Genomic DNA, 22,834 nt, shown 5'->3' on the forward strand with positions numbered 1-22,834 from the left:
CCCCCAAAAGCTTCCACTTTGGTGTGGGCAGACAGAATGCATAGATGAGCAAACATGGAACATGTAATAGTGGTATGTGTGGCAGGCTAAATGCTGTAGGGGAAGAATCAAGGGGATGTGGCCAGGAAATGAAGCCAGGGTGCATGCAATGCCTCTCCATGTGAGTGTTTGGGAAGGAGGAGGCCATGGGGGCAAATGAGGGAAGGGAAACAGTGGCACTGGGGTCCACGGCCTTGAGCCAGTGGTGTGAGCGATGTGGTGTGCTGCAGAAGCGCAGCAGGAGATGAGGTCAGAGAGGATCAGGAGGGGCTTGGGTGGGATCAGGACCTCACCAGTGAGATGGGTGTCCTTGGAGGGCCTCGTGCAGAGCAGCAACTTCATGTAACTCCGGCAGACATGGTCACAATGGCTACAGGAAGGGAAGCAGCTCAGAAGACCATATGCACAGGAATGGAGAGCAACCAGGAGGCCAGGTCGGTCACCCAGGGGAGCCTCATGGTGGAGGATAAGCTGCGACAGTAGGTGCAGGTGCTGTGGAGTGCAGCTGCATTCTCAGAGTGTTGGGGTGGGGAGGGGGAAGCTGACAGCATTTCCTGATGGGCTGGAGGGTGGCAGGGGAATGGAAGGAGGGGTGAAAAGGCTCTGGGATGTTGGAAGAATGCTAGAAAAATGCTGGTGCCATTTATGGAGACAGGGACAAGAGCAGACAGTGAGCATGCCTACGAGGAAGCCGCAGAGTTCACGACTCAACCTTATAAAGTTGGGAAGCTAAGTGGACAATTAAGTGGAGAAACCAGCTAGGAAGCTATCCTAGCTATCCAAGGGTGAGGAGTTCTGTCTTTTATTTCACACATGTGAGGATCCATGGAAAAGTGGAATTGAAGGTTAAATTAATTTTGGTGCCAAAAACATGTATTTTCCCCCTATACTGTCTATTTTCTCCATGAAAGTTTTTGAAGATCATGTTTATGCAGGGATTTCAAGACTGCTCCACCCAAATAAACAAGCTTATCTTGTAATTCCGTTTTTATCCAATGAACTCTCGAAAGTGTGCTTGTATGAAGACTAGAACCGGGATTACAGAAACTAACTGCAAGTGACTAGGAGGGGAAAAGAGGGCAGGGCAGTGGATAGCAAGTGGGAAACAACGGACTGAGCAAATCAGTGGCTTGACGGGTCACTGTGCGAACAGCACTGCTTGATTCGCCATGGCTGTAACTCAGTTTGCACCAACAGGGGTCTGGGTACACGTGGGAAGGGCCAGTCCTGCTCTGCTGGGCCCAGGCGCTAAGTGGAAAACACAGGCTGCTGGACTCATCACAACGTCCCCAAGGAAGGCAATGGGCAGGCTCAAGTGTCAGGATGCCATGTCAGTTGAGGAGTGAGTGAAGACGGGGCATGAGTGTAGACCACACGAGGTTGTTTCTAACAAGGGCCGTGCTTGCAATTTATAAACCTGGAACAGAGACACGCAGGAGAAGACCTGCCTATACTGAGAATTCCCAAAAGTGGACTGGGCAGCCTAGAGCAGTGGGGGAACGGAGAGGAGCAGACAATGGTTTCTATTCCCCAAGCCTGGACAGGGCGTGAGATCTCAGGACCCGGTTGCATGGGGGTTGGCGATGTCTGAGTCAGCCTGCTCCCGGGGTGTTAGGCTGAGGTCAGTTACCCCACAGCCACACATAACACCCTCCCTGACACAGCAGGTGTGGGAGTCACCTCTGTGATGATCTTGGTGAGAGGTGAAGGCAGAGATAGGCCCAGGTGGAAGATGCATGTGTGTCAGTACAGTAAGGTAGTCAGATGCTTGGTTAGAGAAGCGGAAGGCACTGGGCAGGGAGGGGCCCAGCCAGTTGACCACAACATGAATCTCCATTGAGTCATGAGGGTGGAGGGGCGGAGAAGCAGACCTCCTCAGGTGATGGCATGGACATGCATGCTGTTGGGTGGACCACTTGCAGGAGGTTGGAGGAGCAGGTGGACCCAGAGGCCACCAAGTGCATCGGACAGGGAGGGGCGAAGCCACTCAGAGGAAAGGTCCGGCTCTGACCAATCTCAGGTGAAGTAGAGAGAAGCTACCGGCAAGCACACTGTGCCATGCTCTGGTCAGGGCTGGTGTGGCCAAATTCTGGGTCTCTCTGTCCTTCAAGGACTGGGCAGGGGGAATGGCAGGCTTGACAGTGGCTACCCTGGGATACCTGAGGAAACGGGGCTGCTTCCACTGGGCAGGTGACCAGGCACTGTGTGATGACCACAGCATGCTCCTAATGTACCTTGCCGGCTCCCGCTCACCTCTCTAATCTGCCTCCCTGGCCTCACTCTTCTTGATTGTAGCCCTTCTCTCTTGGGCATCCATGAGGCTGGCTCCTTTCTAATGCCAGGGTTACCTCCCTGACCACTGTAACTACCAAGTAGCCATCCAAAGCTCTACGCCACATCCTTCTGCTTTGTATGCTAGTACTGTGAACCACCGACTAAAATGGCCTCGACTGTTGACTGTTCCTAAGGTGCAGGAGAGCAGCTTTCATCCGCTATTGGATTCTTCAACACGGTGGTAAGTGGCTGAAATGCAGCAAGTGCTCAGCCAATAGAAATGAGTAAGTATTTGCCAGAGGAACAGAAGAAGGCAGGGAGGGAGGGAGAGAGGCAAAAAGGGAAGGGGAGGGAGGGGGAGAACTGATCCTACAAGGCAGGTGAAGGTCTGAGAGCCTGGAGTGTCTCCTTACCCCAGAGGAAGAGGACCATGAGGTATGGGCTGTGCAACGTAAAGCTTAGGAAACAGCATCCTGGCCTAGGCCCATGGCGCCCGCAGGCATCTGCTAGCTCTGTGTACTGGAACAGACAGCTCCTGAGATCCTGCTTCCAGTCTGGTCCTAGGTGCCTGTTAAGGAGCTGCCAGAGTGTTTGGTTTCTTTCCCTAGGGAAAGTTTCTCTCTCTTTTTAAGATTTACTTATTTTTATTGGAAAGGGAGAGTTATAAAGAGAAGGAGAGACAAAGAGAAAGAGTTGATTCACTCCCCAAATAGCCGCAATGGCCAGAGCTGAGTCAATCTGAAGCCAGGAGCCTTTACTGGGTCTCCTGCATGGGTGCAGGGTCCCAAGGCTTTGGACCGTCCTTGACTGCTTTCCCAGGCCACAGCAGGGAGCTGGATGGGAAGTGGAAAAGCTAGGATGCTAATTGGTGTCCATATGGGATCCTGGTGCCTCTAAGGTGAGCATTTAGTTACTGAGCCATTGTGCCAGGCCCTTCGGAGGGTAATGCCCTTAAAAACCATTTATATGGGTCTGGCACAGTAGTCTAGTAGCTTGGGAAGTCACTGCAGAAAGCATGCAGAGTCCTTCCATGTCAGCACTGGTATTTTCGGATGGTCCACAGTGGCTTTAGGAGGTGAACTCTAAGATATCTGGTTGGCCTCTTAGAGGTCAACTAGCCAGTCTTTGAAGTTTCCTCTGTGGATGTCTTCACTCACACCACTGCCCTGGTTGGCCTTTTTCTTCATTCTTCAAAAACTAGCAAACAACTAATCCCTACCAATAGCTAAAGAGTGATTCCCTCCTCCTGGAACCTTCATCTGTGACGGTGATGCTAAGAGGGGCCAGCATCTCCTGGACATTGTCTGTGGCTGTCGGAATGCTGAGTGCTTGTTCTGTCTTCTGCACCTGCTCACGCGCATTCCTTCCCCAACCTCACAAGATCTTCTAGGATGCCATCGATGTCTGAGGCGTCCCTGTCTCTCCCAAGCCCAGCACAGGACCTGGCACAGAGCGAGTGCTACATAAATATTTGTTCAGGGAATGAATGAGCAGGCCGGCAGGCGGAGTTAAAGTTTACCTTTGCTCGAACAAATGGTTTTCAAGCATCCTTAAACACTTGAGAAGCACTCATTTATAGCCACATAATTAATGTGCTCAATTACAAATCATTCTCATCTTTCCCAAGTTGCCAAGACCTTGGCTGAAACATATTTTGCTAGGGTAGTTTGTGGAAGTGAAAATTAAAAACACAAATTCAGGCAATAGCACATTTCTTCTTGTGTACAAATATTCTGACTTGGAGAACTATTCTTCGTCTGGGCAGAAATGGCCGGATCCCCAGCTCCTCTCACGTTGGTCAGTGCAGTTCCTGGGGCTAGGGCCGGCTCGAAGGACTACAGCCTGAGCACAAGGCCTGCCTTGGCCGACACTCTGAGTTCTCCACCTTCGGGGGCACTTAGGGAGCCTCCACCAGCTGTAGCTGCAGAACTACTGTGTGCAAGTCTGAACGCTAGCCTTCCATCCTTCCTTGTGGCAGGGGCAGAGCCCGGAAAAACAGACCACAGTCATGGCCGAAGAAAGGGGTGTTTCTGGAGGTCTTAAGACCATGGGCTCTAGGTTCTTGTGTAGTGATTAGAAAATTACGGTCTACAAATGATTTCCAAATGGAAATTCTGGAATGAGGCGAACAGAGCAACCAACCCATTCACTAGGGAAAATTTCCTACTTAAAGAAATGCAAGTTCATTGTTCAAACACCAAGCCTGGTACAAAAGTCACACGGGGCTGGGGCTTCTCTCCCCCACACATTGAAGTAAAGATTAACAGCACAAATTCTGACACTTAAATTGACTTTTAGAAAACCCAGGTAGAAATTAGAAGATTAGGAACACAATAGGAGAGCAGTGCAAGGGCAGACCTGCCGTAATCCCCCCACAGGGGCCGGGCAGCAGCAGACTGCGCACTGGCGACTCGCGCCGATGCTGTCAATTAGGCTGCTTCATTGTGTCAGCGCCGCCAGCACCAGGGGAGTTTGGAAGGCTCCCCTGGACTGCTCTTTGTCTTCTACGCCAAAGGGGCTTTGGGGACAAGCTCTCCTGGACATGCTGGCTCTGGCTGGCACCTGGTAGCCCAAACAGGAATTAGGCGAATCACTGCAATGAAGCAACAAAACAAACAATAACACTCCACTTTTCTTCTTAGACATGGTCGTGTCCTAATGCAGAATGTGTTCAGCCTGCTTGAACGGTCTCCAGGCTCACAGCTAGAAACAGTTTCCACGGAGAATCAGGGAGTATTGTCAGAGCTTCTGCATACAGGACGGGTGAACAACTCTGCAGTAGGAACGCACGCATGCCTGCTTCTGGGGCTGCCGGTGCTCATGCAGCCTGGCAGACGATGCCAGGCGGGGTCAGAAACCCCAGCAAAGACTTTCCCCTTGTCTCTCCCAGGCTTAGAATTTCTCAGGTGAATCAGGCCAGGAGACCACCCGGACTTTTCTAGAAAAAATCTGCTGTTTTTAGCAAGGCCTACCAATAGAAATTTGCTTAGTGACTGAGGTTGCAGCAGGAACTCATATTGCAGGTGACGGTTGCCAAGAGGGGATTCTGGACCTGCAATCTGCTCGTGTAGGATTATAGACACAAGTCTGCTGCACATCCAGGCACAGGTGTGCAACCTAGTCAGGGAGGACAGGAGCTCTACAACACGCTGTATCATGGGGCCGGCACGATGGCTCAATTGGCTAATTCCCCACCTGCAAGGGCTAGCATCCCATATGGGCACTGGTTTATATTCCAGCTGCTCCACTTTCCATCCAGCTCCCTGCTTGTGGCCCCTGGGGAGGCAGCAGAGACTGGCTTAGGTCTTTGGGACCCTAGTACCTGCGTGGGAGACTTGGAGGAGGCTTTTGGTTCGTTGCTCCTGTCTCCTGGCGTTGGATCGACTCAACTCTGGTTATTACAGCCAATGGGGAGTGAACCAGAGGTTGGAAAATCTTTCTTTCTCTCTGTAAATCTGCCTTTCAATAAAAATAAATATAGATCTTTAAAAACAAAACAAAGCACTGGATCCTATTCCCTCACCACCTGAAATGCACAATTTTCAAGTAAGAGACCGGGAAGTTGTCTTAGATACCATCCCCCAATGTCATCAAGGTCAGCGACACCTCCTCCGCCTCCCCAACATGTCTGTTCCTCTCCACATCACCCTCCCTTTGCTCACCAGGACCATGTGCAGGCCTCTCTGCCCATCCCTTTGCCACATTTCTGCCACATTGCTGGGGACCAGCTGGGTCCCCTCCTCCTTCCCGCACAGCTCCAGGCCAGCACTGGCCTTGTGGTGTTCCCTGGCCTTGCCATGGCACTCTGAGACCTGTGTGTTCCTATCTCTCGGACTGGCCTGCCCAAAGGCAGATCCTGGGATAAGGATGCGGGTGTGAGGTGATTACTGGTGAGAAAGCAGAGAACAGAGAAAGGAGACAGATGGACTGAGGACATGTTAATGGGCAGCTTCTGGCAGGAGACCCTCTGAGAGGCTGCACAGGAGGTTCCTCACCCTGGGGAGCGCTGGAGATGCCAGGCACCCCACTTCCCCTACCCCCAGCAGGCTGCTGTTGCAAGGTACTGCTGGAGGAAAGTGCTCCTGAATTCTGCAAACAGCTCCCCGGCAAGGCACCACCTCTCCCACGCTCTGCCATGCACATGGGGCCCCTTGTGGCTCACTGCTTCCTTCTCCTGTTGTCCTGCAGCCTTCCACATGTCACCTGTCAGTGCTCTCCTTCAGCTATGGGCTCCCTGGGAGTGGCACCCCCAGTGCCTGGCATGGAGGCCATTGCCCCGGATACAGCCCTATTTCTTCAGTGCCCCCTCATCCCCTGCAGGACACAGGCACACCTGCACTCAATGCTGAGTTGTCACCAGAGCCTGGCAGGAAAGTTGTGTACTTCTAGAACCTGCAGCCCAGTGTGTGGGCCACGCTTGGCTTCCTTGACATCTTGCTCTTGATCTTTCTGGAAATGTAGCTGCTGGTGAAGGGCTGGATAGGAGTAAGGAAGAGGAGGTAGGATGAGGGGTCTTCTGCATAATGGACTGAACAAGGTGGAGGAAACTCTTAGAAAGGAAGTTGCTTCTCATAGAACATCCTGCATGGAGTTGAGGCAGTCTTGATGGGATAATAGAGAGATGGATAACAGAAGTGCCCTCATGATACAAAGGAGTGCTTGGCCTTGGGAAAGCTACCTGCATCCTCAGCACGTCGGAGGGCTGCATCTCTATCAGCCACACCATGTCACTGCCGCCAGCAACAGCCTCTGGGTGGTGTGTGGGACCTTGGCTGTTCCTTCTGGAGGAACACTGTTGGTGAGAGCCGACCCAGGGTGGCCTGGGGGCTAGGGTTTAGGCCCAGCAAGCTTTCACCATGCCTGGGAGGATGAGCAACACATCTGGGTGGCTCCCCCAGGAGAAAAGGGGCAGAGGCACAAGCAACGAACACTGGGGTCTGGAGCAGGAAGCCCGCATCCTCGACCTGAGGCCCAGCTCCACTAGGTGCGGCCTCAGTCACTGAGTCACTGACCGAGGACAATGACTGACTCTTGTGGGTCTCAGGGGGAGAGAGGCTGCGTAACTTCTGAGCAACAACACTTAAGCCTAAGGCACCAGACAGAAAAACAGACCCTGGCAGGAGCAGGCATCCTGGCAAGCTGAGAACTCATCACCCATCTTGACATGGAAAACTGCCAAAAGTGGGGACAGGGGGAGGGGGCCAGGATGGCCAAGGGAGGCTCTAGGAGATGATCCCAAGACAGGCAGAACGCAGTAGCCGTCCGGCGAGCCCTGAGCAGCCCGAGGGCAGCGGAAGCCTTACCTTCCCGTGACGGCCAGGCACAGCGTGCACATTCCGTGGAGGAGGCCGGTGGCGTGCTGCAGGAACGTGGCCATCTTGGGGTTCTCGTCCACTGGGCCTTGCACTGACAGGAAGCAGCCGCACAGCTTGTCAATCAGACCTATGTTCACCATGTAGCTAGATTTGGAGGAGAAACTTACGTTACCCATCAGAAGGGCAAGCCCAGCAGCTCTACAGACCAGCCCCAACTTGACGTTCCATGGGAACTGTCACCTGGACCCCCCAACAAGCTGACAGGACACTCCTGTGAGTCATGCATCTTCAAGTAACAACCTCCTTAGTCCTGGGCCTGAATCATTAGCTACTTCTATAATTTGTTCCCTTCCTTCTCTCTTCTGGTTACATTTAAGTTATTTTTCAAGAAAAACAAAGTGAAGACAATGATCTGATCATACTCATTGGTCTGTAAAAATTAAACAGGTTCAAGGATTCACACCAAAGTTCAATGCTATAGAAACTGGTATTTTAAAAAGGTGCCAGGGAGTCAAATTCACTGAATATGAAGATTTGGAGGACACGCTTGTTACAATGTACACAGCAGAACTTCTACTTCAAAAAAATCCATCATCGTGAAGGGCAGAAGAGGTACAGAGGATCTCACTGTTTGTGTTATGAAATACCAGCCCTAAGAGACAGTAACATTCAGAAAGTGACTGGCATCCTTTTAGTCCAGTAAACGGTTTTCTAGGGTGGTTTAGGAAATCAGCCCCATGATAGTAGGTCTTTCAAAGCAGCAACGATTGAAAAAAAAACATCTTAAGACTCATGGAAAAAAGCCACCCCACAGCTAAAGTAGCCAGAGCTTGGCGAGCTGACAGATTCCCTACCACCATGCTCATGTGTGTGAGACAGGCAGGCCTGCAGCTGCAGCAGCTCTGCCAACTGCCACCGTCAGTGATGCCAGCATGTGCACTGGGTCCCGTGTGGACGAGCTCAACCTTCACGACTGTTCCTGGCTTCCTGACATCTCTCGTGGCTACTCAGCCACGCTGGCAGCACCCCCCTGCCCTACCAAGGGCACAAGGGCTGTGGCACACCTCCCTCCGCTCACAGCAGCATGTGTGTGCCTGGTCCAAGCAGCAAGGACAGCCTAGCCACAGAGAAGTGTGGAGTGACGTTCTTGTGTGGGCATGCTGGAGACCTGCTCAGGTTCTGAGTCAACAGGATCCGCTTGCACACTGACCGGATCCTGGCACAGCACTAGCCCGTCTACAAATGCTCTCACAAGCGGCAGTCCAGTGAGGGAGCCCAGAGCACCAGTGGGGCACTGATGGTGGCAACTCAGCAGCAGCAAATATAGGACCCTGCTAAAGCAGGGGCGGGGGCACCTATTCCAGGGAGGTCCTGACACTCCTGCCCTCAGCCGGAGTGACCGATGTGGGGATGGTACAAGATCCATGTGTGTCATCACATGACCACTGCAGACATCCAAACCAAGAGCTGTGAGTCTGGGGGTTCTGGAGGCGCATGTGCCCACAGATGGAGCCAAGCTGGTTTTCTTTTTCCTTTTTGCTTCTCCTCTCCTCTCCTTCCTTCTTCTTCTTTTTTTAATTGGCAAGTCAGATATTACAGAGAGAAAGAGAGAAAAAGATCTTCCATTCACAGGTTCATTCGCCAAGTTGCCGCATCAGCCAGAGCTGAGCTGATCCAAAGTCACGAGCCAGGAGCCAGGAGCTTCTGGGTTTCCCACATGGAAGCAGGGTCCTAAGGCTTTGGGCTGTCCTCTGCTGCTTTCCCAGGCTGTGTGGGAAGCAGAAGAGCTGGGATGCTGACTTCACTTCCAGCCTTTCTTTCCTCTTCCTGAGATTCTTTGCTGAAATTCTGGTCTGTGACCACTTGCCCACACAGATCCTAAGCAGCCCCTCCACTGGTATTTTCAAACAAAACTTCACCATCTGCTCTGAAATCTTTTCCTCCTGATATTCCTGTCCACGTGAATGTAATCCATTTTATACTGCGACAGAATTTGGGGACAAACGTAACTTCAGAAATGGCTAAGCAGACTTCAAAGCAACTGCATCATTTTACACCAATAGCAGCAACGCACCAGGGCCCCACTTGCTGACATCCAGCCTGCTCAGTCTTTCCTATTTGGCCATCTCACTGGATTGGAAATGCTTGCTGTTGTTTTATTTTCCATTTCCCCAGTAACTGATAATACTAAATATTTTTGCCCCTGTTCGCTGGCTATTTCCATATTATCTTTCGGGAAGTATTTGGATCCAAAGAAATCTTTCCCCATTCCATGGTTATAAAGTTGTATAGTTTTCACTAGAAGCCTTCTGGGTATGTGCTTAGATATATTTTGGTCTGAGGTGTGATGAGAGTGTAATTTTCTTCCATTTGGACACCCTGTTGTTCCAACATTATTAATTAAAGGGACTTTCTGGAGCCAGTGCTTTGACATGTTCCCTTGCATGCAGATCGGAGTCCCAATCCACGCTGCTTCTGATGCAGCTTTTTGCTAACGTCTCTGGGAAAGCAGCAGCATGTGGACCAAGTGCTAGGATCCCTGTCACCCTAGGGGAGATCCAGGTGAAGTTCCTGGCTCCTGACTTTGGTCTGGCCCGGTCCCAGCTACTATAGCTTCTTGGCCAGCCAGTCAGTGAAAGGAAAGTTTCCTTCTCTTTGCAAGTCAAAATAAAAAGGGACTTTTTGTCCCCGATGAATTAATTTGATCCCCTGATCTAAAACGAACTGACAAGAGGTTGCCAGGTGCTGGGGGAGAGGGCCGACAGGAGGAATACACGGGGCTCAGCAGTGATGGACTACAGTGCTGGACACACGTGCCCAGTGGCAAGAGCCTTAGTGGGAGCTGGGGATTTTGAGGTGACAACGATGTCACTGTTGGTTCACTGATCGTAATAAATACATCACTATGGTGTGGGATGTCGACAGTGGAGCAGGCTGGGTACGTGTGTGTGGGCGGGGTGTTTATAGGAATTTCCTGTGCTTTCCACTTGATTTTGGTATTGAAAGTCACTTCTAAAAATTTTTTAAAAAGAGCTTAATCATGGGCCCGGTGCGGTAACGCAGTGGTTAAGGTCCTCGCCTTGCATGCCCGGGATCCCATATGGGCGCCGGTTCTATCCCGGCAGCCCTGCTTCCCTTCCAGCTCCCTGCCTGTGGCCTGGGAAAGCAGTTGAGGACGGCCCAAAGCTTTGGGACCCTGCACCCACGTGGGAGACCCTGAAGAGGCTCCTGGCTTCAGATCGGCATAGCTTCGGCCGTCACGCTCACTTGGGGAGTGAATCATCGGACGGAAGATCTTCCTCTCTGTCTCTCCTCTCTGTATATCTGCCTTTCCAATAGAAAAATAATAAAAATAAATCTTAAAAAAATTGTTTTGGCTGTTCTAGATCTTTAGCGTTTCCATGTAAATTTTAGAACTGACTTGCAAATATCTTTCAAAAGCATATTGAGATTTCAACTAGAATTTCACTGACTCTATTAGTCAAAGTAGGAAGAAATGATATTTCAATAACATCTTCTATGCACAGATACGATATCTATCTCTATTTATATTCTTTACTTCCCAGTAAATTCTCAGTAATGCTTCGTAGAGCTCAATGTAACATTTTTTACGAGATTAACACAAAGCTGTTTGACACAGTCTGATGCTTGTATAAGTGGTATTCTGTTGTGAAATTTTTCATTTCTAATTCATATCACTAATATTGCAGTCTCATTGATTTAGGCATATACTGTACCTGCAAACTCCAATCTTGCTATTTATTTGTTTCTGTCATTTTTCTCTCTTGGTAGATGATGTGACTATCTATGAAATCGTGACACTGCAAACGGCAGCATTTTGGCTTTGTACCTGAGTAGCTTCACATCTTCTGCTCTGCCTCCCGGCTGGACCTCAGTGTGATGCTGAATCAAAGCAGGGAGACAGACAGGCCGTGTGTATTCCAACAGGAACACGGTCTTTTTTTTTCCTTAATAAATTTTTATTTTGAATTGTGTGGTACAATTTTGTGTAGGTTGGGACACAGTCTTAAACGTAAAGGGCGGAACAGTTACACATAACTTAGCTATTCCCAGCTTACTGGCTTTGAAATGCTTATTTTGTTTTAAAGATTTATTTTTATTTTTTTTTATTGGAAAGGCGGATATACACAGAGGAGACACAGAGAGGAAGATCTTCCGTCTGACGATTCACTCCCCAAGTGAGCGCAACGGCCGATGCTATGCCGCTCCGAAGCCAGGAGCCTCTTCCGGGTCTCCCATGCGGGTGCAGGGTCCCAAAGCTTTGGGCCGTCCTTGACTGCCTTCCCGGGCCACAGGCAGGGAGCTGGAAGGGAAGTAGGGCTGCCGGGATAGAACCAGCACTCATATGGGATCCCGGGCGTGCAAGGCGAGGACCTTAACCACTGCATCACCGCGCCGGGCCTTGAAATGCTTATTTATTTTCTTTTTGTTTTAAAGGCAGAGGCAGACAGAGAGATCTTCATATGCTGGTTTACTTCCCAAATGCTTGCAACAGGTCAAGGCTAAGCCAGGTTGAGGCCAGATGCCTGTAGCTATTTTTCAAAAAGATATACAGAGAGGAGGGGAGAGAGAGAAAGAACTTCCATCCAATGATTCACTCCCCAAGCAACCGCAATGGCTGGAGCTGAGTCAGTCCAAAGCCAGGAGTCGGGAGCCTCCTTTGGGTCTTCCAAATGGGTGCAGGGTCCCACGGCTTTCGGCAGTCCTTGACTGCTTTCCCAGGCCACAAGCAGGGAGCTGGATGGAAGTGGGACTGCAGGGATACGAACCAGCGCCCATATAGGATCCCTACATTCAAGGTGAGGACTTTAACCTCTACACTATCATGCCGGGCCCCAAAATTTATTTTTAAAGGATGCATTTATCTATTTGAAAAATTTATTTAAAAGGCATTGCTAGAAAAAATGAGATCGCGTGAATGAATATAAAATCTTCCATCCAGTAGTTCACTCTGCAAATAGCTACACAGCCAGGGCTTGCCAGGCCAAAACCAGGAGCCCAGGGTGTCCCCTGACTGCCCATGTGGGTGCAGGGGCTCACTAGGGTCATCTGCTGCTGTCCCTCACTCTGCCCAGGTGTACCAGCAAGGAGCTGGGCTGGAACTGGAATAGCTAAGACTTGAATTCTGGTCCCAGGTCAAATTTCTTTCTTTTTTTTTTTTTTAAGATTTATTTATTTTATTGCAAAGTCAGCTATACAGAGAGGAGGAGAGACACACAGGAAGATTTTCCGATCTGTGGTTCACTCCCCAAGTGGCTGCACTGGCTGGAGCTGAGCCGACTGAAGCCAGGAACTTCTTCTAGATTTCCCACACAGGTGCAGGGTCCCAAGGCTTTGGTCGTCCTCGGCTGCTTTCCCAGGCCACAAGCAGGGAGCTGGATGGGAAGTGGAGCTGCCGGGATTAGGATCGATGCCCATATGGGATCTCAACACACTTAAGGTGAAGACTTTAGCCACTAGGCCACAGTGCTGCGCCCAGGTCAAGTTTCCTTCTTTCTTTTGTTTTCTTTTCTTTCTCTCTCTCTTCCTTTCTTTCATTCTTTCTTAGATTTTATTTTTATTGGAGAGGCAGATATACAGAGATGAGGACAGACAGAGAGGAAGAGCTTCTGTCCCATGGTTCACTCCCTACGCTGCTGCAATGGCTGGAGCTGAGCCAATCCGAAGCCAGGAGCCAGGAGCTTCTTCGGGGTCTCCTACACCAGTGCGGGTTCCACAGCTTTAGGCCATCCTGGACTGCTTTCCTAGGTCCTAAGCAGGGAGCTGGATGGGAAGCAGGGCCGCTGGGGTTAGAACCAGTGCCCATATGGGATCCCAGCATGTTCAAGGCCAGGACTTTAACCACTAGGCTATCATGCCAGGCCCACCCAGCTCAAATTTCTTAATTCATGTTCTTTGACTCAGAAATTCTACTTCTCAAGATTTATCATAAGATAATAAGCAGTAACATAAAAAGAAGGGCGTAGAAAAATTATCACTGTTATTTACAAAAGAATTCTACAAAGCACCAAAACCCAATAAAACCGCCAGAAACTTCAGGTCCACCTTATGAGGAGTAATGCTACTTAAAACAGCTGCTGTTATATCAAGAAGTACTTGGAAATTAAGTAAAAATTAACCTGTAAGTTTCCAATGATTTGGAAAAATGATTAAGAAGTACGTAAGAAAGGGCTCGGCGCGGTGGTGCAGTGGTTAAGGTCCTCGCCTTGCACACCCGGGATCCCATATGGGCGCCGGTTCTAATCCCGGCAGCCCCGCTTCCCATCCAGCTCCCTGCCTGTGGCCTGGGAAAGCAGTCGAGGACGGCCCAAAGCTTTGGGACCCTGCACCCGCGTGGGAGACCCGGAAGAGGCTCCTGGCTTCGGACCGGCATAGCATCGGCCCGGAGTGAATCATTGGACGGAAGATCTTCCTCTCTGTCTCTCCTCTCTGTATATCTGCCTTTCCAATGAAAAGATAATAAAAATAAATCTTTAAAAAAAAAAAAAGAAGTACGTAAGAAAGTACAAGAACGTACATGACAAAACAGTACGTATAAGTATTATAATATTTTAATACAATAATCACACATATATGGTCAAAATGCACAAACCCAGTAATTATCTTTGGGTGTAAGATCAGAGATGATTACAGTGTCTTTAAAAAAAATCAATTTTGCCCATCTGTGTTTTCCAAGCTGCTTTTCTCACAAAACAGTATTAACTTATAAGCATTTTTGGGTATGACGCAGAGAGACAGCGCGCGAGCTCCCTTCCTCTGGTTCACCCTGCAAATGCCCTTGTGGAGGCGGGGCTGCCCTGAGCTGAATCGGAGCCAGAAGCTCCAGCCAGGTCTGTCTGTGGGTGGCAGGAGGGCTTCAGCGACAGGAGCTCTGCTGCCTCCCTGGGGGCACGTGAGCAGGAAGCCAGAATCAGCAGCGGAGCCAGAACTCGAACCCAGGCACTCTGAAGCAGAACCCAAGAGCGAGGTCAAACACCTGCTCTTACTTATCTAATAATGATAAGTTTTAAAATTAGGTAAAAAGGCGTTATTTTTAAGGGGAAGGACAGAGGTACAATCTGCTTCCGCGAGAGCGCACTGGGTCAGCAGCAGTGCCCGGAGGACGAGCGACTGTAGAGGAATTTAAAAGGCAGAAAATCGGTGGGCTGTTGGAGTGTTGGACGCCTGGGGAGTCTTGGGCAAGGCAGAGCTGCCAGCTTAACTGACTAAATGAGAGAGCGGTGCCAGTGGTAAGGACAGAGGCCACCAGAAGAGTAGCTCTTTTGGGTGGAAACACGGTACCTCCAGCTGTGGGCTCAGGGCTCCGGCAGCCATCTCACCAGCAAAGCGCCACCTGCCTCCCGTTAAATAATATGATTCCAAAGCTCTGGTGCCACTGCCTCCCACTCATCGGCTGTCTAGTGGCTGTGCCCCAAGACTTCCCTGTCCTGAGTCACAGATAAAGACTTCTGATGGAGCGGGAACAGGATGACAAAATTATGGAAATTCCAGCAGGGGTTCATTCCCTGAGCAGACATCAGGTCAGTATCTTTCCAAATCTAAATTTGCTTCTGTAACACAAACCGTGTTGCTTTACTACAACTGTGCCAAACACGGCAACTGCCAACATTTTCACAATATAGAAAAATTTCAATACTTAACAACCAACAGATATTGACTGGACAGGTGTTGAGAGGTCTTTTGCCTTCTTTTTATATCCCAGGCCCCCGTGAAGCATCTGGCACAAAGTGAGTCCAGGAGACCATTTTTTGAGAAATATCTCCAAGACTCTCTCAGGTCCAAAATCCTGACTAAGCCACGTGAACAGATGAGAATAACTGCTGCGACGCCGTCAGCTCTCCCAGGCTAGACGGGTCAGGGCCATGGCCCAGAAAACAGCTCCCAGAGTGTGCAATCTCTCCTTGTCCCACAGCCGCAGCAGTAGTGCAGTGAAATCTCCTGCCAGTCTGCACCCGGGAACGTGAAGAAGCAGGTAGGGAAATCATGCACTGTGCCTGGCATGCTGCCCTATTGGGCGTGGTCTGGTCTGCTCCATGTGCACACAGGCAACTGATTGCACTGTGTCAGGACAGAAGCAATGCACGCTGCAGGGCACGGGGGCTGTCTGTCTGAACATACTATGACTGCGGGCTGCTCCTCCAGCCCAGCACCTCCCTTCTTTAGAAGGACCTGGTAAGTACACCAACATACATGAAAAGTACATGTTTCATCCCTGGGAGCGGTGCTAAAGCATTTAAGGCCTCCCGCCTCATCACAGCCCGGGCACATAGCCAGGTAGCCTGGATGGCAAGCAGGCAAGCTTGCTGCATCCCAGGGAGGCCTGAGGGGGCATGCAGGACACAGCAGCATCCATCAGCACAGGGGCCTAAGCTGTCCATGACCAGTAGGACGCCAGGAAATTGAATGAGATCAAACGAGTGAGAGAAAGGCCAGTGAGGGTAAAAGTCAAGTGCTGTAAGATAAATGGCTGTGGACCTGGAGGGCATGGTGCTCTCCCGCAATAAATATGCTTGGGGAAGGAGGGCGGGCAGAGGGGATGGGTGAGCGAGGGAGCGAAGCAATCTAAGCAGAGGGGAAGGAAGACACCAAAGGAAGAGACTGCTCCCGGGCGTTGCAGGAAAGGCAGGGGGAATTTATGAACTGTGAAAGAAGCAAACGCAGGGGAGGGCACTGTGGCTTTCTTGTTAACCTATCACACGTCAGAGCGTGACAGCTTGCATGGGTCTGGGGAGCCAGAGACCACAGACCCCAGAAGAGCTGCTCACCGGGGCAATAGGTAACTAACACCAGATGGAGCCCTGCTGGGAAATTAAACCTTGTACCTGATTCAAGATTCCCAAGGGAGAAAGACTTGAGCAGCCCAGGCAGGAGTAAATTTCCCTAGAGGAAGAGCAGCCCCGGGGAGGAAGATGGGCAGTCATTGATTGGAAGATTGGCATCAGACTTTGCTCCACATGCACAGTGGAAAGCACAGCACACAGACACTGAGAGGCCAGCTCCAGTTGAGGGGATCCCGGTCCGGTTCTCCTGTCTGCTTCTGAGCTTACAAATCACACAACCTGACCTTGAGCAAGGCACCCACCCTCTTGGAGCAATTCCTTCATCCACAGAGTCCTACACTTGGGGGCTGTGAAACTTCCACTGCAAAGTTCCACACACCATAGGTGTCCCTAGATGGTAGCTATGGCTGCTGTGCTAAGCCTGACCCAAACTTAACAGCAAGAAGTGAGACTGTGGAATTCTCAGAAGTTCCTTGAGCTGCAAAGAGTGGCATTAGCTCTGATGGGACATGGGCTAACATCACACCCCTGCAGGACAGGGAACGGGCAACTGAGCTTCTACTACGTGCCTTTTAATGGAGAGGATTCTCCCTCTCTCTGCACACAACGTGGTGTATTCTCTACTAGAACTCTGTAGCTAATGCTGCGAGATGAGAACTGCTGCCATAGCACCAGCCCCGAGATTTAAATAGCTGCAAGGTCATTTTCAGAACAAAGAACCAAGCTTTATGTCTTAAATCTTCCAGAAGAAACCCAGCAAGCTTTACCTGATAAGGTCCTGAATGCGACTGGGGAAAGCATCAGCTTGGGAGGCTGGGCTTTTCATTTCCTGTGCGGATGTTTTCGGGGTGGCCGGCTGGCTGCTTGCATCTGGCCAGTGGGCAATCAGGCAGCTCAGAACTGCAGCACTCACTTTGAGAAGCCCAGTGGTCAAGCCTTCAAACACTTGTTTATTTGTATTTCTTCCCAAAATAGCATTGTTTTCATCTGGAATATAAACCTAGATGAAAAAAAAATTGTTCAGTAAATATGTCTCAATAAAGTCACAACAAAGCAGACAGGGAGGATTTAGAATTTCTGCCATCATCTATTAATGATCTGGATATTCTATGAAGAGGACAACATGCTCCAAGTTTTGGCCTTTAGTCTGACTGCTGGCCCAGACCTCAGCTTTGCCTCCACGACCTGTGTGACTTTGGCTACATCACATCCCCCAGCTCTGACACTTCTCATCATAGGTTCTTGTGAGGATTAAATGTGCTAATGTGTGTAAGATGCTTATGAGCACATGTGTAGATGCACAGTAAGTAGTCAACAGGTATTTGTTTCACTGAATACATTTTAGCAAAATTATATGAACTGAAAGCCAACTGACAATCTGATATTATTTTTAAAAGAAGCATTTATGTATTTAATTCTTTGAAAGGCAGAGTTAGCAATAGATGGGACTGGGCCAGCCAAACCCAGGAACCTGGAATTCCATCTGGGTTTCCCACGTGGGTGTAGGGGCCTGAGTACTTGGGCCACTTTCTGCTGCTTTCCCAACGTCAGAAGTGGAGCTGCTGGGATGTGAACCAGTGCCCAGATGGCCTCCCAGGACTACCATGTGCTTCAAAGAAGATGAATGGATAGACATGTGGTGAACTGACACTGCACATACGGGCTGACTTGGTAGCTGCCTGTGTGTCATTAAAGACCAAGGAATCACCTGAATCCAAAGCGAGGCTCTTAATAAACGTAAGTAATTTGGTAACTAGAATTAGAGCTCGATTCAACCACCAGAGAGCCAGCTCGTGTGACTGTACATCCAGGCGGTATGGCTGCTGGGCAGGTAACTGGGTTCCTGCCCGCTTTGTGGGGGACCCGGATGGAGCTTCTCCCGCTGAGTTCAGCCTGGCTCAACCCTGGTCACTACAGGTATTGCAGGAACAGGACAGGAGCTTTGTGTGTCCAATACACAAAAATTAATCTTTTTTCTTTTTCCAGATTGCAAAACCAAAGTTCGGGACTTTGAGGCAACAGGCCTGGTTTCTACAGGCAGTCATGGAAGAGCTGGGATCTGGGCTGGTGAACTCTCAGGGACATGTGCCTTACTCCACCAAGACTCACTGGGTCTCCTAGGGCAGCTCTGTCCTGGCAGAGGGAGACAATGCCCACCAGACCCCATCCTCCCGATGCCTGACACCTGCTCCATGAAGAAACTGGGGCTCCATACTGCTTTTCCCAGGGACCAGACAGTCAGGACATATTTAGTGGTTGTGGGGAGAACCTCAGAAACTGGGGTTTATAACACACTAATTATTCAGTAGCTGGAGAAGAAGTCTGGGGACTAGTCACCATGACAACAACAGTCTCTGCTCATGGTTCGTGATGCCCCCGGACTTCGCAATCAATGCCAGATGTGCCATTTTGCCAGTTTCTCAGGAAGTAACCAGAAACCCAGAACTCTGGAGTAACCTGCAGCTGGCAGGAGGCCTCACTCCCAATCAGGCTGCCAGGGCTGACTCCAGGGACCTCAGTTGGGGTGGAATGTCTCCCAATACAAAGTCTCAACCTTTCCCACCTCAATCTGCTTCCTTGGCTTGAGGGAGCTTCACCTCCCATCAGGCCACCACACCCTATCTCTTCATAGAGCTGCGCTTTGCTTTAACTTCAGCATTAGTCCTTGGACTTTTCATTGTTGAGAACATGGTGTTCTATGAGGGTTACCCCTAGGCAAGTCATTTTTTGTCTGCCTCCTCGGGGCATTTTACTCCAGTGCTCCCAGAAATCATGCTCACCCTTGGGTCCCCACTTTCTTTGGACAGCTTTAGAGGACTGCGCACAATGTCAGGGCTGCAAGGTGACAGCAGGAAGATTTGGGTGGCAGTGGCAGTGTGCTGTAAGGGATACCCAGCGTGCCATGGCTTTTCATCTGGGTGGGTATCACTGTTACCTGCGGGAGCTATGGTGCTCCCGGGGACACCTGCCCTAGCTGAAATGCACACTTTCCTGGGCGCTGCTACCTGCTGACAGGTCAGCTCTGTGGGCTGAACTGACCCCTGGCATGGCTGCTGAGTCACAAGGACCCACGGCAGGTGCAGGAGCCTGTCCTTCAGGAAGTGTGCAAGTGACAGCCCCTTCCCCCTCCTCTGCTCACCCCTGTGCACACCTGGCTTACCTGAGTCTGGAACGCATTCCATGTGGGGGTGGGTGGTCTGTGGAGGGCAAGGCAAGGTTACTTTCCCAGCATGCAGCTGGGCTGTAACCACCACCTGCTGCCGTGACTCTGCCCACTGACAGACAGAGCCAGGGAGCTTTTGGCCCCACACAATCTGTCAGCCCCGAGGCAGAAATCTAAAACCACGCTTCATTTCTAAATGAATGACAGGTTTTTCCTTTGGAACATTTTTCCTTAAACAGTATACCCTTACAATAGCAGTGAGCTACAGGATAATTTCATTTATGCTTAAAAAATTCTTTTTATTTATTTGAAAGCCACAAAGAGTGAATGAGACAGAGATAGTTCTTGAAACATCTTTCATCTGCTGATTCACTCCCCAAATGCTTTGCAATGGCCAGTGCTGGGTCAGGATGAAGGCAGGGGACAAGAACTCAATCCAATCTCCCCGGTGAATGGCCGTCCTTGGCTGCCTCTTGGACCAGACAACAGAGCCAGGATGGCAAGGAATGCGGGCGTCCCATGTGGCACCATGACTGCTATGCCAAGCGCCGGCTCCTCATGTAGCCGTCCTTCCCTGCAAAGCCTCCTCTTCCTCTTAAAAGATACTTGTACTGCTTAAAATATGGACCAGTACACACTGTTTGAGGTACAGAAAGAGAGCTGGAATTGAGTCTGCTCATTTTAGCCTTGCAGATTAGCAGGATCCAGGGCATAGGACTTTCCTGAGAACATGGAGACTGCCAGAACTAGGACATGCACTTCGCTGCCTCTACTGCTCCAAGAGAAACACACAGGACCCATTCCTGGGGCAAAGGACTGGCTGCTTTTGGTGAAGTGAAACTAAAAGTCTTTATCACTTCTAAAGGCCATGCTTGCACTCTTTTCTCCTACACTGCCCACTCCACAAGGTTTCAGAACTTGTACGTTCTGGCTTGCCATGCAGACAGGTGTTTTTATCAGTGGTACAAGCTGCAATGTGATTCCATGAGAAGAAAACTACATTTGTGACCAGTGGTTAACACAACTAGTTTCTAGTATGCCGAAGCTGCATTTATGTATTTTCAGTAGTTCTGCAGTGGGCTCACAAGGGACAGAATATGTGTCAACTTCACATAGAACAAGCAGGAGGTTGTTCAGAAAGCTCCTGCTGGCCAGCACTAGAGCACAGGAAAATGACAGGAGAAAAAGGCCAAGGAAGAGTGGATCACTCCAGGAGCACACACAGGTCCCCCCACACCACTGGCATCATTTAGTTTCTAGTAGCTAAACTGGAACAGACATATAATTTTTAATTTTGTTGCTACTGATAGCTTATAAAATATTTATGCTTATTTCCATTATGCAAAAGTACATAGCTGATAATAGATGTTTATCTTGATGATTTATTTGGCTTAAAAAATATTGGGGGGGGGTTGTGATACACTAGGATTAGGCTGCAGCTTGGATCACCTGCCTCCAATATGGGCTCCGCTTTGAGTACCAGTTGCTTCACTTCTAATCCAACTTCCTGGTAATGCACCTGAGAAGGCAGCATGACCCAACGTGCTTGAGTCTTTGCCACCCGGATGGAGTTCCTGGCTGTGGTGACCTGGTCTAGCCCTGGCTTTGGTGGGCATTTGAGGAGTGAACCAGCAGATGACAGATCTCTCTCTCTGTCCCTCTTTACCAGTCTACCTTCAAATAAATAAACAGACCTATATAAAAAGAAATCATATAGGAATGGCTAATAGTTTTCAACATTATCTTTTTTTCCTTTTTAGCCCATAAGTAATGTAATACTGAAGAGATATTAAAAATGCATCCTAAGTAGCTACCCTTTTGAACATATTTATGCCTTTGAGTCTATTTACATATAAGGTTTTGTTTATTTCTATTTGTGTGAAAAAGCTAAAGAGAGGGAGGGAGGGAGGATGTTCCATCTACTGATTCCCAACAGGCAGGGCTGGGTCATGCTAGAGCCAGGAGCTCCATGCAGATCTCTGTGTGTGGCACAGACGCAAGGACTTGAGCCATCCCATCTTGCTTCCTAGAGCACTTGTTAGCAGGAAGCTGGAATCAAGAGCAGAGCTGCAACGTGAACCCCAGGACCCCAATACAGGTTACGGCTGTCTCAGGTGAGATCTTACCACTGTGCTAAACACTTCCCTAACACCTTGTTTTGTTCAATCCTGTATTCCCAGTGCCCAGAACAACACTGGGCCTAGGTCTGTTTGTTTTTTAATATTTGTTAAGTGCATCTAGACATTGATTTTCATAGTATTGCACCGTTCCGGGTATTGGTGAAGTGGGCAGGATAGGACCTCTGCACAGTGGGTCCTTCTCAGTGTGTCACCTCCATCTTCCCCTCCACTCTCCTGCCTGTTGCTGCTGGCTGTGGGATCGTCAGGTGTCCTCACCTCCAGCACACATCGTGTGCCTTCCTGGAGCCAGCCCTCCATCCCCTGCACATCCTCTGCTCTACTGGGCTTTGGAAGTGTCTTACCGCTCTTTCCTCCTAGACTGTGAGCTATGATCTGTCTGCAATTCCACTGCCTGGTACATAATGCTGCTCTTATGTATCAGCACTTCAAACAGCTGATGATAAAATGGAACTAAGTTTATATGCGTGACAATATGTTTTTTTTTCAGTGCAAAAAACAGTTTTACAGCACATGGAAAATATGTATTATGAGAAAACTATACATAGACTGAAATGATTTTTTGGTACCAAATAAACTCATACTTTTAATCCTCCCTCTCCTGTTCCACCCAGGAACTTTCTAAAGTCCTCCTGTGTCTCTGCTCACTGACAGAATGTGCAGGCTCCAGAGGCACCCCCAAAGCAGGGTGCTCAGGGCACTATGTTGGGGCTGGAGGCCTTGTCTCAGGTGTGTGTCTCCGGCTCCTTGCCTGTAAACAAGGGCCCTTGACTTTAACTAGCATTTGTGGAGAGTCCATGGTAAGTAAAGTGGTGAACTGGGTGTCTCCACACATATTTATCTCATCCAATGCCTGCCATAGCCCTCTGCTACAGCCATCATGTCGCTACCATAAAATGAGAAAGCAGGGGCTCCGTGAGGGTCTGCACCTTAGGCAAGACTAAGGTGTCAAGTGCTGAAGGAGCACCTTCTCCCACTCAGACACCTGACTCCATGCTCAGTCACTATCTCTGGCACCATGGCACTTTCCCTGGGTGAAGCTGGACACGGTCACCTCTCAGAGTCTGAGATTATCAATGATAGTGAAATTAGCCAAGTCACTTC

General features: G+C 49.7%; 1 protein-coding gene across 1 annotated transcript in view; it reads right to left on the bottom strand.

Annotated features, from left to right (window-relative positions):
• SCAPER (S-phase cyclin A associated protein in the ER) overlaps positions 1-22,834 on the bottom strand; it is a 312,499-nt gene that overhangs the window by 33,972 nt on the left and 255,693 nt on the right. The window contains exons 26-27 of the mRNA XM_040969720.1: positions 17,197-17,429; positions 7,617-7,772 (exon numbers count right to left, since the gene is read on the bottom strand). Of these exons, the coding sequence (XP_040825654.1) occupies positions 7,617-7,772; positions 17,197-17,429 (389 nt within the window). The remainder of the gene's footprint in view (positions 1-7,616; positions 7,773-17,196; positions 17,430-22,834) is intronic.

This window comes from Ochotona curzoniae, unplaced genomic scaffold (assembly GCF_017591425.1).
Source record: "Ochotona curzoniae isolate NIBS_2020 unplaced genomic scaffold, NIBS_Ocur_1.0 scaffold_4701, whole genome shotgun sequence".
Taxonomy (NCBI): Eukaryota; Metazoa; Chordata; class Mammalia; order Lagomorpha; family Ochotonidae; genus Ochotona; species Ochotona curzoniae.